Source organism: Alligator sinensis, unplaced genomic scaffold, assembly GCF_000455745.1.
Source record: "Alligator sinensis unplaced genomic scaffold, ASM45574v1 scaffold218_1, whole genome shotgun sequence".
Taxonomy (NCBI): domain Eukaryota; kingdom Metazoa; phylum Chordata; order Crocodylia; family Alligatoridae; genus Alligator; species Alligator sinensis.
The window spans coordinates 2,457,163-2,471,226 of NW_005842083.1; the positions used below are offsets into that span (position 1 = coordinate 2,457,163).

Genomic DNA, 14,064 nt, shown 5'->3' on the forward strand with positions numbered 1-14,064 from the left:
GAGATGAGATTGAGATTGATTTTTAGGGAGATCTATTTAAAGCTTTATGTAAAAAATTAACATCTTAAAAGACAAGGGAGACAAAGATTTTTAATGACCATACAAATAATCATACAAATAAGGCTTAATAAGCAGGCTCAGACTGCACCAGCTGTAATTCCTGAATAGCTTTAAGATACAGAATACAATGCAGCAGCCTCAACTCATGGGGAGAAATGCACTATGACAACTGCAAGGCCCACACAGAAAGAAAAAAGGTAAAATCTCACAGCTGTCCGTAATTTTTTTTAAGTGCTACTTTGCCAGTGGCCACTTCCCACCAGGCAAGTGTTATCATAAAAGCCAGTTTTAGACCCATTTCCACTCTCCTGCATAGTGGCCAAGTAGGTTGCTGCTCTGTGAGTAGTTTTAGGGTTCTACTGACTTCCAGTTCTTGGCTTAGTTCTCTCTCATACTACTGTTTAGTTTCCAGTATTTACTTAACAAGCTATGATAGAAACTAGTCTATTTGTGATACTACGATCGATTTAGCTATTTCCCATTCCCTGTACTATACCTTAATTCAAAAGGAACATACCAATACATAAATCCTGCATCACATAATTCCCCTGTCTAATATCCTCTTGGTGACAGCAAGCTTCATCAGGTCCTATAAAGAACTGTGCAAGAAACCCTACAACAGAAAGTTATGCAATATCCTATCTGCAGAGATAAAACTTATTTTGAACCCCATTAGACAGTTACTTGATCCCTTGAACATGGAGAATTGCACACCTTCCAGAAATTTTTGTTTAACTGCATTGTAATTTAAGGTACGGCTACAACTGCCTCAGTGTTGACCTGGAAGGGCCCACTATGATGGATGCCCACTCACTCACTCCAACTCCATATACGTGTTTATCCTGTGAATCATGTTTGCACATCTAATAGTGCTAACAACATGTGGCACCCTTGAAAGGATCCCAAGGCACCCTGGTTGAGAACTACTGTCCTAACTTGTAATTTTTATCATTCTCAAACCCCAAACATTACTCTATAGTTCCACAGGTGCCTCATGGTTTCCTAACTACACAGCACAAAAGACAGTGTTCTAAACTGTTCTTAAAAAGTGCATCGCATAACCTCAGGGTTAGTCTTCCAATGCATATAACATCCACATCCCCTTTCAAGAGAAGCACTATAAACATATACCAAGGAAAGCATACACAGAACAGGTAGAAGAAAATAAACTACCCTGAAAATCAGTACCATAAAACCCCAAACAAAACATTACAGCTTAACACATGCTCAGTGTACAGAGAATAAAAGATCAGTAATCACTGTATTTCATTTCTCTAGGACATCATGATCTAAAGGACTAAAATAGGAAGGAAATGTCCCTTTTCATTTATTTGCTTTCTCCCAATATACTCGTTCTGGTAGCTGGGAAGTGCTGAAGATTTAATTACAAGCTATCCTCAGGAAATGAGCCAAGCTCAGAAGCTGAGAAAACAAAAACCTGCAAAAGCATTCATATGAATTCCAAGATACATCCTAATATGAATAGATGGTTTCAGCCTTGTGCCCAAAGGTAAAGATTCATTATCTTTACTGATTTCTGAAGCGTGCAGAACTGTACTTAAAGAAACAGTGCCAATGCTCTTCTGCAAATGAGGAGATTCTGTATGTCAACTTTTGAAGCAAATGAAATTCTGGCAGTCATGTCCACCTTCACCCTCTGATCCTAGAAGAGAGAACAGGTAATATGGAAGCTCTACATTTCAGCTCTTGATACCGCCTCTTCTCACATATAGTATGCTCCCATATATAATACTCATCTTGATTTTGAAGGGGAGCCAGTAGAAAAAAAAGAGCTCTTCAAGGTAACGGAGTGGCAGCAGCTACGGAGCAGAGACTGCTTCCAGTCTGTTGCCAGCCTCATTCACTGGATGTGGCCCACAAACTTACTCAGCATGCCAGCTCCAGGGCCACATGCTGCATCTGATCCGGTGCACTGCATGCATTTGACCTGGTATGCGAAGTCCAAACCTGACATATGGGCCCAGATGTGGCATGCCAGGTCCAAGCCCACAAGCTAGCTCTAGATGCAGCATGTGGCTCTGGAGCCAGCTGCACTGGAAACAGACCAGTATGCAGAACCTTGAGCCAGCCCACTGTCCAGAACTCAGCACACCGGGTTCAACTCAGCACACGACTCCTGGCCCAGTCTGACCCAGCATGCCAGGTCCAGGGCTATGTGCCAGGTTAGACTCCATGTCCTGGGTCCAGCCACAAACCAGTCCCATACGCCAGCAAGATACAGAGCATGGTGGGGAAGGGGGATGCAGCAGTATTCTCATGATTCTGGGAGCCACAACGATGAATGCTACCACCAATCCTCCCGTCCCCTCCCCCTACAAGTTTCTAAAACCATAATCCCCTTTTCCTTACATATATTACACACTTCAATTTTCCCCAGCTGGTTTTGGGGGGGAAAGACACAGAATATATAATAGATCATATTTTCTTGTATAATTACAGGCAAAGAAGGTAGCTCTGTCTATATTTGTGGTTGCTCAAACTTCCCATTACAAACCTCTTTCCCCACCCCACTCCCCTGCTGTTGCTTGTAATTTTGTCAAACTTTAGCCTTCTGGTCTGAATTTCTCTATGCCAAATGCCTCCCTTGGGACAATTTTTTTTTCCTGAAAGCTTTAGCAAAAATGATTTAGTCATTTTTAAAAAGGCAAAAAACCTGTCATTTTTGCTTTTAAAACTCCTACAACTGTTTCACTGGCTATGCACAACCTGATTTCGGCAAGTTAACAAATGGCAAGCGCATACTGTGCATCAATTAATCACTGGTAATTATCCATGTGCCAGCTCTTATGTGGAAGTAAGTGAAAGATGAACTGTAGTGCTTAGCCTTCATGCATAGTGTTCCACATGCTCAGTTTTTACTGATTTTCACTGATAAATTCCCCGATTTTTTTTTAAGTCATTCAGTTTTTTAACTGATTTACACCTGTTTTTCAGTTCAAATCCCTGTTAACTGGCACGAATGGCCCATGCAGAACCCGCATAAGTCGAGTGAAACCTGTATACATTTTAGTATGCTGACAATTCATACACATTTAACGGTTTTTACATTTGTATTACAGCAAGAAACAGTTGTACTTACCAGAAGTACCATCATCCTACTGTCGTAACTCCCTATGGTAGTATTCATGAACAAGGATTTAAAAAAAGAAAAAAAAAGACCAACTTTTGTCCAACAATATTTATTTTTCTTAAGTTTTGTGTGTAAAAAATTCAGGTTTTCATAAACTGATTTTGAATTATTAGAGAAAGCAAAGAACAGTAAGTTTAGGCTAAACTTTTTATATACAAATGTAATTTTTGTGTCTCATTGAAACTAGTAATTTTTCCAGAAATTCTGGTTTGCATATGATCGCATGGTTTTCTTACGGGTATCCTCACTCATGTTGAGCCTCTTGCTCTCTTGAATGTAGTCCAGTTTTGAAAATAAGCATTCTGCATCCACTGATCCAGGGGGTACACTCAAATCTCATTGTGCAACTTTACTAAAGTTGGGAAGTGCGTCTTGGTGGGTATTCCACAAAGCCAGCACATCCAGTTCCACATCGTCACAGACAGACATGTTCATGTAGGTAGCGTATCCACTTTTAAGATGCAAAATTTCATCTTTGGTGGCAAGTGGTTGAAACACTGACATTGTGGTTGTAGTCTGCTGCAAAATTCACCTTGAGGAAGGGGTTCAACACCTGGATGACATTCCAAAAAGAATCTTTGGTGCCAAACACTTCTGGGTTCAAATTACGTGTTACAAGTTGCCTGCCATTTTTCGCAGAGGATAGTGTTTAAGTCTTTGAAAGCTTGTTTTGGTTCTTTCATATTCCAAGATCAGGACTTCAATAAACAGTTGTGTTTCGTCGCCATACATTTCTGTTGCAGCTTTTGCGTTCAATTCATATGATATTTTCATTATCAGTATGTGGTGAACTTCTGTATTAGAAAATGTTGTGTTGGCTGCAGAAGGGGAGAACTCCAGTGCTTTTTGCATTGAAAAAGACAGTGAATCCAAGTTCTCAACAATGAACGTCATATGACCTTGGTGCACAGAATCTGGTGGTCACTGAGTTTATTTGCCTGTTTCTTTAGAGTTTCTGCTTTAGCACTGACAAACTCAGGGTGATCTAAAAGATGCATTAGCATAGTCCATGCCTTATTTATATGACATGCTGCCAGGTAAAAACTCATCCACTGATGTGGCACAGCAGGAGTTGATAATCGGTAGTCAAGTTTGCAACTGTCTCGCACTTTATAAAACAAAGCCTTCAGCTTGTTTGCATGCTTGAAAAAAAGCCCCAAATCCAACAACGAGAAATTTCATTTCTCTCATTTCTTCAAAAGCTGTGGCTGATGATAGTGCAACATGAATTAAATAAGCGGGACAAGTAACTCGTAATAACTCCGGTCTGTGATTGAGTTTTATCTCCCCTGAAAAATTAAGCCATACAGAAGGCAGAATCCGTGTTAGTGGTGGCCACATTTTCCCAAATCAGTTGGTACATCTCTAACATTGCATTTACTTGCTGCATGGATGCTTGGGCTGTCACAGTAAATGGAATGAATGTCACATCAGCACAAAAATATTCTGAATTTTTGGCTTTGAAAACAAAAACCAGAGAATCAGGCAAAGCATCAGGGGATTCATCAAAAATCAAACTAGACACCACTTTTCCATTAACTCTTTCAAACACTTTAGATACTAGAGCTTCATTATTTTCTCTGAGGTACTTAAGAGTGAGGTTGCCTGCATTAGGAAGAGTTTTTGCTGCTGGACAGTACTCCCGCACAAAGTCACCAATCGGTTCCTCCATGAGAAACAGTGGTTGCCCAGCAAAACAAGCAGCATGCACAAATACATTAACACCTGTTATTGAGGATTAATCCCTGTTATCCAGGATTTTATTAACTGGAAAACTGTTAACTGGAATTTCAGTAGCAGGAAACACATGGCATCTTGGCCCGCCTTTCTTCCCTGGCTGCACTTTCGCCCCTCCCCCCTGCTGCAGCAGCCTGCTGCCGGCTGCCCTGGGGTTTGGGCGGATGGGGGAGTGGCACAAGGCTGGATGCAGGGGTGGGGGTGGGGATGACCCAACCCCAGCACCACCCACCCTGCCCGGGGTCAGAGCCGAGAGCTCTACACCCCCAGGCAGCAACTCCAGCTCTGCGGAGTAGCCAGATGCAATGCTCACTGCAGGGACTGAGACTGGGCTGTCCTGCTTGCACCCCCCGCTGCCCCCCGCCGGGCTCATAGCTCCCAGTGCCCGGGCAGGGCCACAGCCGAAGCCGCCGAGGGGACCTGTCAGTGGGTGCAGGGCAAGGCTCTTGTTGCTATGCACATCCCGAGAGGGCTGCAGGCTGGGGGACTGTGCTGGGCTCTTCCCGGGGGGCACATGCCCCCAGATCTGTGCGCACAATAAGAGCCAGCTGCCACTGCAGGCTGGGGCTGGTGGTGGCACCAGGATCTTCCCAGCACTCTGGGTGGACGGCAGCCTGCTTTTGTCCTGTGCACAAATCCAGGGGCCTGTGCCCCTTAGGAGGTTTATGGAGCTGTGCTGGGCTCTCCCCGAGGGATGCAGGCCCCCCGATCTGCGTGCAGGACAAAACCAGGCCGCTGGCTGCCCAGAGCACCACAAAGAGCCTGGTGCCACTACCGGCACAGTCCCCCAGCGCACAGACCTCACGGGGGGCAATACCCATGCCTCCCCTTCCCACCTACCCACAGCTCCCCCTTCGCTCCCTGCTGCAGGCCTGGGAGCAGCAGATAGGCTGCGCTGCACCCCTCCCCTGCCCCTTCACTCGTCCCAGCCTTCCTCCCCCCTTCATCGCCAATTCCCCCCCAAACCCTGAAAAATTCCTGGATTTTTTTTTTTTAAATAAAAATCGAGAATGCAGAACACTACTCAAGCATTAAGGCCTAAGCTACTTCAGTTTAGCTATCACTTCCCATAACATAAAAGAGGACAGTTGTTGCAGAGCAACTGACATTCAAGAAGTCCCTGTTCCCTGTTAACTTGTTGCATGTGTTTGTCTGTATCTATGAAGAAGTTACAGCACTTATGCTTTAGAACAGGACTTGAAATGTGATGGGAATGGTCTTTTCTCTTTTTTTTTTTTTAAATCTCCATAACCTTTTGCTGTCCCATGGAGAAAACCAAACACATCTGGTCAAGTTATGAGCTTTTGAAAAAGATGTGGTTTTGCTTATGGTCATTAGAAAAAGTTTTCAGCAAAAATTCTGACTCTGCTTGGAGTACTCTCTCTCAGGGATATGGAGCTGCACATAAAATTTTCCACACTTTCTTTTCCTGCAGCTAATATTGGCTTAAAGTATGAGCTATAAAGTGAGGAGAAAGAAGACAAGAGTAACATTCCCTTAGTGCCCTAGAATCACAGAGGAAACAGCTTTAGCTCAAGAAAGAAGTAAAAAGAAAAATATACTTGGGAGCTGAGGGAAGAGAAAGAAGGAAAAAGACCACTGCAAGGTATAAATATAACATTCATGAATATTTGTGAAGCTTGGACATTATTGTGACACACTACATAAGAAAGTTTTTAAGAAGTCAATAATTGTGTTTTCAACAGAGTCCAAATAATGTATATGTTTCTAGAGCAGCTATCAAAATAATTCATTTATACATGGTAAGAAAAAGTATTACTCACTACCTGACCATATTTAAAGCTTCAGAAAGTATAAAAGACAGCATCTGTGAACTGGTAAGAGCTGCCTGAAACAGAGTAACTAACCTCTCAGCATGGAGACACAGCTAAAGTAGTCAAGTAAAAAAATTCAAACAAGTTCTGGAATGTAGGTAAGTGATTATATATATCCTAAGGATGCTGGCCAAAAGTTACTTTTTAATTCAGTAATATGTTTTCTGAGTAGAAAGTGAAAGAAAGCTAATTCCCTCTTTTGGGATGCAAAGACAGACACATCCACTGTTCACAGAAAAAAAAAAATCACTGTTCATTTGATTACAACCACGATTAGGAAGGTAGAGCAATCTTGTCTTGGCAGCTACCTGGAAGAAGTAAATCTCTGATAGAGAACTAAGGAGGGGAAGTAAAAATTTGGCAATGGTTTCCATTAGACCACACATCCCTAAGATTCAATGGATGGTGAAGAATTTTGAAGAGTCGTTTAAGCATGATTTATTCCCTAACAGATAGGGACAGAGGAAGAGAACTAATTGGTTTTCAGGTCCTTAAATAGCAACAACCTCTTACTTCATAAGTATATGGAATGCTACTCATAAGATGGCTCTGTAAATCTAGGGTGTAAGCCACTGAACCTGTTATCACTTAATTATTTGTGCTTGGGCACACATTTTGAGATGCATACTCTAGACTTGTTTAGCAAGAAGACGACTTACAGGTCTATGGGATGGGCAGTTTCATCTTTCTAGTCTATCTTAACTGCTGTCAGTGCTTTGTTATTTGCAGCCCAGAAAAAGACTAAGAGCGCTACCAGCAATAAGGCTTACTAACCACCCTTAATAAGATGCGAGAACCAAGCAGTGGCTGAGCATACAAGTGATAATGTAATGACTATTAAGGAGGTACAGTATGAAAAGGAGAGAGCAGGCTGTCTCCCTACAAAGTAGGCATGAGGCTTAAGCCCTGGCCAACCTTGCCCACAGTTACCTTAAATAACTTTTGGTATTAACACAAAATAGTAATAAAATAAAAAAGACCAGGAGAGGAACACCTAAGATAAGCTTGCTGATTGAACTTTTGAAGAAAAAACTGCTTTGCCAAAGTATATGGAAAACAGTTTGGGAGACATGGCTGGTTAATTTGAAATCCAGATAAAGAGCCATTGCCAACTTCCTTATGGTTTTTTTGGAAAATGCTTCACAAAGAAAGCAGTTAACTTTCAAGGAAACTGGACACAGAAAACAAAATGCAAAAGTAACTAGCTATTGTCAGGGAAAAGAAAATTTAGCCAGATAACCATGAAAGTCCTAATCATCAGCAGGCCTGAAGATTTTAGGTTCTCCAGCAAAACTGTTCCACAATATATTAATGCGACTAAAACAGCATGGATGTAGTCAGAGATGTTTTATACCACTCTATCCAACCTAGTCAAAGGGAATGGGAATAAGCTATGTGATGCAGTCTGATATCTGTATAAAGGTGTCATCTCACTACCAGCTTTTTCCTGAGTAAAAAACAGAGAGATACTGGCACAAACAACAGTGTAGACTAGGCTTTGTAAGCTACAGAAGTCATTATTGAACCATGGAGTAACAGAACTTTACAACTTATTTGCCATTAATGCATCTGTTGCAGGAACAGTTTGAATGCATCTCTCTTCTATAGCAGAAATCAAACCCTGTTGAATTCAGCTACAAAAGTTCAGAAAAGGCTCCCTAAACTGGAAGGAGAAATTTATGCGAACTTCAAAAATCTCTACAAGAAGCTCCTTAAACATATTAATACAAATATATAATACTAGATACTAATATCAGATCAAGAGAGACATGTTTAGGCCTTGGTGCATAAAGAAAAACACTAACAGGGACTAAAATATATATATATATTTCCCCAATAAATTATTCCATAACCAGCCACTTCATGGAAACTTCTACCTTCTTCTGAAGTCTCTGGTAACAGATTGACCAGTAAGAACTAACCTGACAAGTCTAAGTATGACATGCTCCCAGTAACAATCCTCAATACAACTCATTTTAAAAACAGAGCTCTGGAAGAACAATGAGCCCTCTTCTAGTTTAGAATTTTCAGAGCAGATGTTTTGCACAAAAAGAATCCAATATTTATGAAGAGCAATTCCAAGTACATGGAAAATAAGAGTAGGCAAGCATGCAGTCAAGTTTCACAGTTCTTGCTCATATAGTTGAACAACAAGAAAAATGATGGGATTTGGTTTCATGTTGTTAATCTGGGATGGAAATATTGTAAATCAAGAAATTTTCCCCCAAACCTCACTACACCAGTGAGATAAACAGCAAAGGAGGAGATAAAAGGAAATCTATACAGATGGGATGAAAGAATTTTGAAAACTTTCCCAAGGCAAGAAGGAAGTAGGAACAGATGTAAGTATGAGCAGGGCTTCCATGGGCAACTGAGGAGAACGCACCTGGTTTACAGAGAAAGAAAGAGAGGGAGGCTGAAACAAAGGGAGGCCTAAAGACATGACACACTGGGCTGCTCAAAAGGATATAGCTAACAGATTAAATTGTTAAATTCTGGTGTATATATTATGTAAGAATGCTTTAAAATACAAAACAGGAATTCAGGAGTTTTTTAAATAAGAGTCTCCATTCACAGTTAAGATCAAGTGCCACTTCACTGATGTTAAATGTTTATTCTTTAAACAAAAACCTGCGGATTTTCATAAAATCAAATGCTGAATTCTTTTTATTTTTAGACTGACTTTCGTTCTTACATTTTTCAAGGGTGAAGTGCAAATGTAATTAGCACCTTAGAAAATGTAACTGGCATCACATTGTTTTGCTGACAGAATGTTTTAAATAGCAGAATAGCCATGTTAAACACTAAGTAGTTAACATCTCATTTCTGTTGCAGTGAATCAAGTGACAAATAGTTTCATGATACTGCTCTGCACACACGCACACAAATCATGAGATCTGCCCAAAATATTCATACTGTGCCAATTAATATAGCCAATGTCTTTTGATTTAATAACATTCTCCTATGCTGTGCATTCTAATGTTTTATCTTTCTTGTCTAATATTAAACAAATTAGATACTAAAAATTGCCATGGTTCCTCAATTTGGAGAATTATTTTAACCCAGTATTATGACAAGCAATTATATTCCAAAACATTTGTCTCCCCAATTCAGTTTGGTATAAGCATCTTTTATGGTCACTGCTTACAAAATGCACCATATGAAAATGAAAATTTCTTGGAAAATACTGCAATTTCTGCTGCTAATGCCACTGACGCAGTTAAAAGAAACACCATAAACCTAACAAGATTATTTTAGATTTCATTTATTTTACATTTGTTTTTATTTTAGTAAGGAACTGACCATATGAAACAGTTCTTGTGATTTTCACAAGACTCAGTATTAGACTAGAGATCAGTCCTTCATAAATTTAAAGAAAAAAGAAAAAAATTAAGGGACAGGGACTAGAAGGCAGTGGTAGGACATCGTGAGGAAGGAAAAGAGGAAAGGCAGTTTTCTTTTCTAAACACCCTGTTCCCACCATCCAGTAATAAAGGATGGTACATATTTTCTATTAAAAATTCTAGAGCAAAAAATACTGAAACCTACAAGGCTAAAGTTAATCTCACTTGGCGCATCTGCGCATGCAGGTACATATGCTTGCAGCAGCTCAAACAGGACCAGCACAAATTTGAGCTGGGGATTTTTGCCTCATCGCATGTGCCCAGACGTGCATTTTGGTGTGTGGCAAGTTGTGTCACTTGGGGCAAAATAACCCTGCCCAATTCCTCCCAGATCTACAGGCATGGGAAGCTAAATGGCTTTGAGACATGGCAAGAGGTACGTGCAGGCTCATCTGGACATGCCCACTCTGGCTATGGTAAGAAAGCATAGGAAGCTGTGACATTAACCCAATCCTTCAGCATGATAAGAGAGACTTTCCTGTTTCTAATAGCCAAGAAAGCTGAAAGAACCATATTCCCTATTTCTCCAAGTATGAGGAATACTTGCAGCTTCCAACACAGCCTGATTCCTAGCAGAGTACATTTGTAGCTTGATAGGAAGTGTAAGGCTTGTACTTCCCTCCCACTCTAACACCTAGCTTCATAGTGCCTGGTAGATCTGAAAACTAAAAATGTACCTTAGAGAGTATTTACTAGTAACCATGTACAAACTGGGAAGAACACATCTGGCTTTTAGATTTCAGGCATAGTTTTCTACTCCAGACTAGGAGTTAAGACAGTCATCTTTCGTATACAAAATGAGGAAAAAAATAACTCTAATATGAAGTCCAGGAATGCTAACACACACATTAATTTTCAGAGTAGACTCATTGTAAGGTTCAAGAACCAGAAGCTCCAACCATGGGCTGCAGTGCCCCTTGTGGTAGTCCCCGAATAAGCGGGCTACCAGCTCCACCTAATTCAAAGGTCAACTAAGATGCTTATAAAAGGGAGTGGAAAGAAAGTACTTAGAAGCCTTTGGGATATGAAAGATCTACTGCCTTTTTCCTCCTCTTCGTCTCTCCCTTCACAGTCAGGGGTAAATATGGCCAAAAACAGGTTCAGCATGGAAAACACCTCCAACCTCTCATATGTATGCAGAATATTTGAAGTTAAGGAATGAAAAAATTACATTTTGTTGGTATGACCCCATAACTGAATCATATAGAAAGTACACTGCACTGCAAAAGCATCTAAATTAATTTGAAGGGAAGTGGAAAAGGGAAGACCCCACAGTCATCTTTAAACTAGAGGGTCATTATGTCAGTAAAGTCATAATTTAAAAGGCAAAGTGTAAAAGAACGGTAATTTAGACCTCATACTGGTCCTGCTTTATTATTACTGCTGTAAAAGAATATAGATTGTCTTCTCCCTTAAATGTCACAGTTTAAGAAGGTAGCCACTATGCAAGACATTGTTTACTTATAACCTTATGATTTAAAATGTCTTCAGGAGCATGCTAAACACCAGTCTTGTAAGGGCTAGTCGTATAGTCTGACATACATGAGTCAGAACAAAGACGCATGCTCAAAAAAAATGAGTGATTAAACTGCAGGGAAGAACACTTGCAAAACAAAAAAAGAACAAAATGGAAAGGATAAAAGTTACTGTTAAACTTAAACAGCTAAACACTAAAAAAAAAAATCAGAAACAAATCAAAAAAGTTTTTGTCTGGCCCATTTCTTTAGTGAAATGTCAGTGTCACTGGTTTCCCCTGTACAATCAAGCTTGCAAGTCACTCACAGCAGCAGGAAAAAATAAACACAACAGGAATATGATTATGAAGTTAGATTCAGAGGCAGGTATCACTCCTGAAATACCTCTCTGGAAATTTATCCCATTTTCAACAGCTATCCCTTTTTTATACTTTAAAGAAATGTTTCGAGTAGATTAAACATTTCTACCCCAACATGTTGGCCCTGATCCTGCAAAGATCAGGGCCACATGCTTTGCTTTAATCATGTGAGTAATCTAACAAAAGAATGCAACTGAAGTATGCGCTTAAAGACGGCAAGATTGTGGCTATTGTAGTCCTCCAATAAGATCCATTTATAAAAAGCCAGACACTTCACTGTTTTGAAGTAGTTTAAAAGTATGTAAGATTTAACATAAAAATTGCGCTGCTAGCATATACATTTGGTGTTCCAGCTGGAATTTTAAAAAGTATTCACATTTATAAGTCACAATAAAATGTATTTAGAAACATGAGTAGTCACTGACCTAAACAACCACCCAATCAGCCATTGTTACAAATCTGTTGGACATCCATGTGAGAAGTATGCAATATTTAGTTCTTGCAGCAGAAGAGAGGAAGTTTGGTCTTGTGGAAAGGAAATCAAGACCTCTGTCACTAACTTTGCCATGTCCTCTTGCATAAGACACCTCACCTGCCAGTGCCTCTATTTCCCCTCATTTTTTGTCCCTCCTGTCCCTTCACATTTTGATCTGTCTGAGGAATAGGATAGCTTTTCATAAGCATTTGAACAGTCTTTATTTCATTAAGGACATTATTCTTAAGAATCGAGTCATAAAAAACAGAAAACATAATCAAGGATGACTGGAAAGGTTAAAGAGCTGTGTGTGAAAACATATCTTTGCCCTCCTTTTTTGTACAACAGCTCTGCTATCATCCTGAGCTTGGGAAGAAGAAACTCGCAACATGGAAAGTTTAAGCTGCCTCTGAAGAGATGGAGCATCTTCCCCACTTTGTATTAACATTAGACACGAACCCTCCCAAAAGTACACACAGTCTTACAGAGCTAGCAAGAAAAACAGACTATGAATAGGTAATTTTTTTTTAAGGCTATGAAAACATTATGTTATTTCTAGACAAAACAACATCAGTAAGGGGTGCCTTTTTGCACTCATTTGACAGGGAAGTGGGGAGTAATGGGGATGGGAAAAAGCTTTTAAAAATATGAAAGCCCATAAACATGCAAGAAGAATTTTACACTGAACTACTGTGCGAACATAATACACAACACTGAAACCAAACCACTTCCCAGATCCCATTAACGCACAGGATAAGAAATCCAGCCAGAACCCATCTAAATAATACTTGCCATTGCAAATCTGCATTCCCATTTTACATCTTGCCCCTCTAATGCATCTGATATATGAGGCTTCACCCTAACTTAGGCATCCATTTATACCCAAATACCAACTTTACTATTTCAGTCCCTGAAAGACTTGTCTTTCTGTAGGGCATTGTGTACCCCAAGGTAGCTGTTGCCCTACAGATAAGTTATTAGTACACCCAGAAGCTTTTTGCCTGTGTGCCTGTTTCGAGTTCTGACTGTATGTCCAAGTGTAAGCGCACAGGCAGCGGGAAATTGAACATAAGTGACACCTGTAACAACTGTCCGGGATGTCCTTTATGTCATCAGCACTGAAGAAATCCATGGTAAGCTAATGAAAAGGCAAACATAGTGAAATCCTACTACAAACAAGCACTTGTTTGGGGTTGTTTTTGGGAGGGGGGGGGGCAGGTTAGAGGGCAGGGGGGAGGTGGGGGGGGGGGGTTGTTTTTTACTGAAGCCCAGTTCGGTTGGTGGGGGGGGTTGTTTTTTACTGAAGCCCAGTTCTTTTCAAATATGACCTAACTGCATACGAACTTCTTCCAAATCAGCCAGGCTACAGAAGCCTTCATTTACAAAAAAAATCGCCTCCAAGTGCTGAAAAGCTACACATTATTACCTGCCTTTAAAGCCCCCAGGAAGACTGGCTGCTGGGGGGGGGACCCCAAGCAGGACAGCAGGCCACCTGCCTGCTTCAGGAAAACTAAAGTCACCCGCAGATTTTCTTTTTTGTTTAAGAAAAAAAAGAGGGGGGGGGGGGA

General features: G+C 40.5%; 1 protein-coding gene across 1 annotated transcript in view; it reads right to left on the bottom strand.

Moving 5' to 3' along the window:
• Positions 1–3,715, bottom strand: part of RASA1 (RAS p21 protein activator 1) — a 76,132-nt gene extending 72,417 nt beyond the window's left edge. The window contains exons 1-2 of the mRNA XM_006023848.3: positions 3,565–3,715; positions 578–673 (exon numbers count right to left, since the gene is read on the bottom strand). Coding sequence (XP_006023910.1) covers positions 578–673; positions 3,565–3,715 — 247 coding nt within the window. The remainder of the gene's footprint in view (positions 1–577; positions 674–3,564) is intronic.
• Between the last annotated feature and the right edge of the window lie 10,349 nt (positions 3,716–14,064).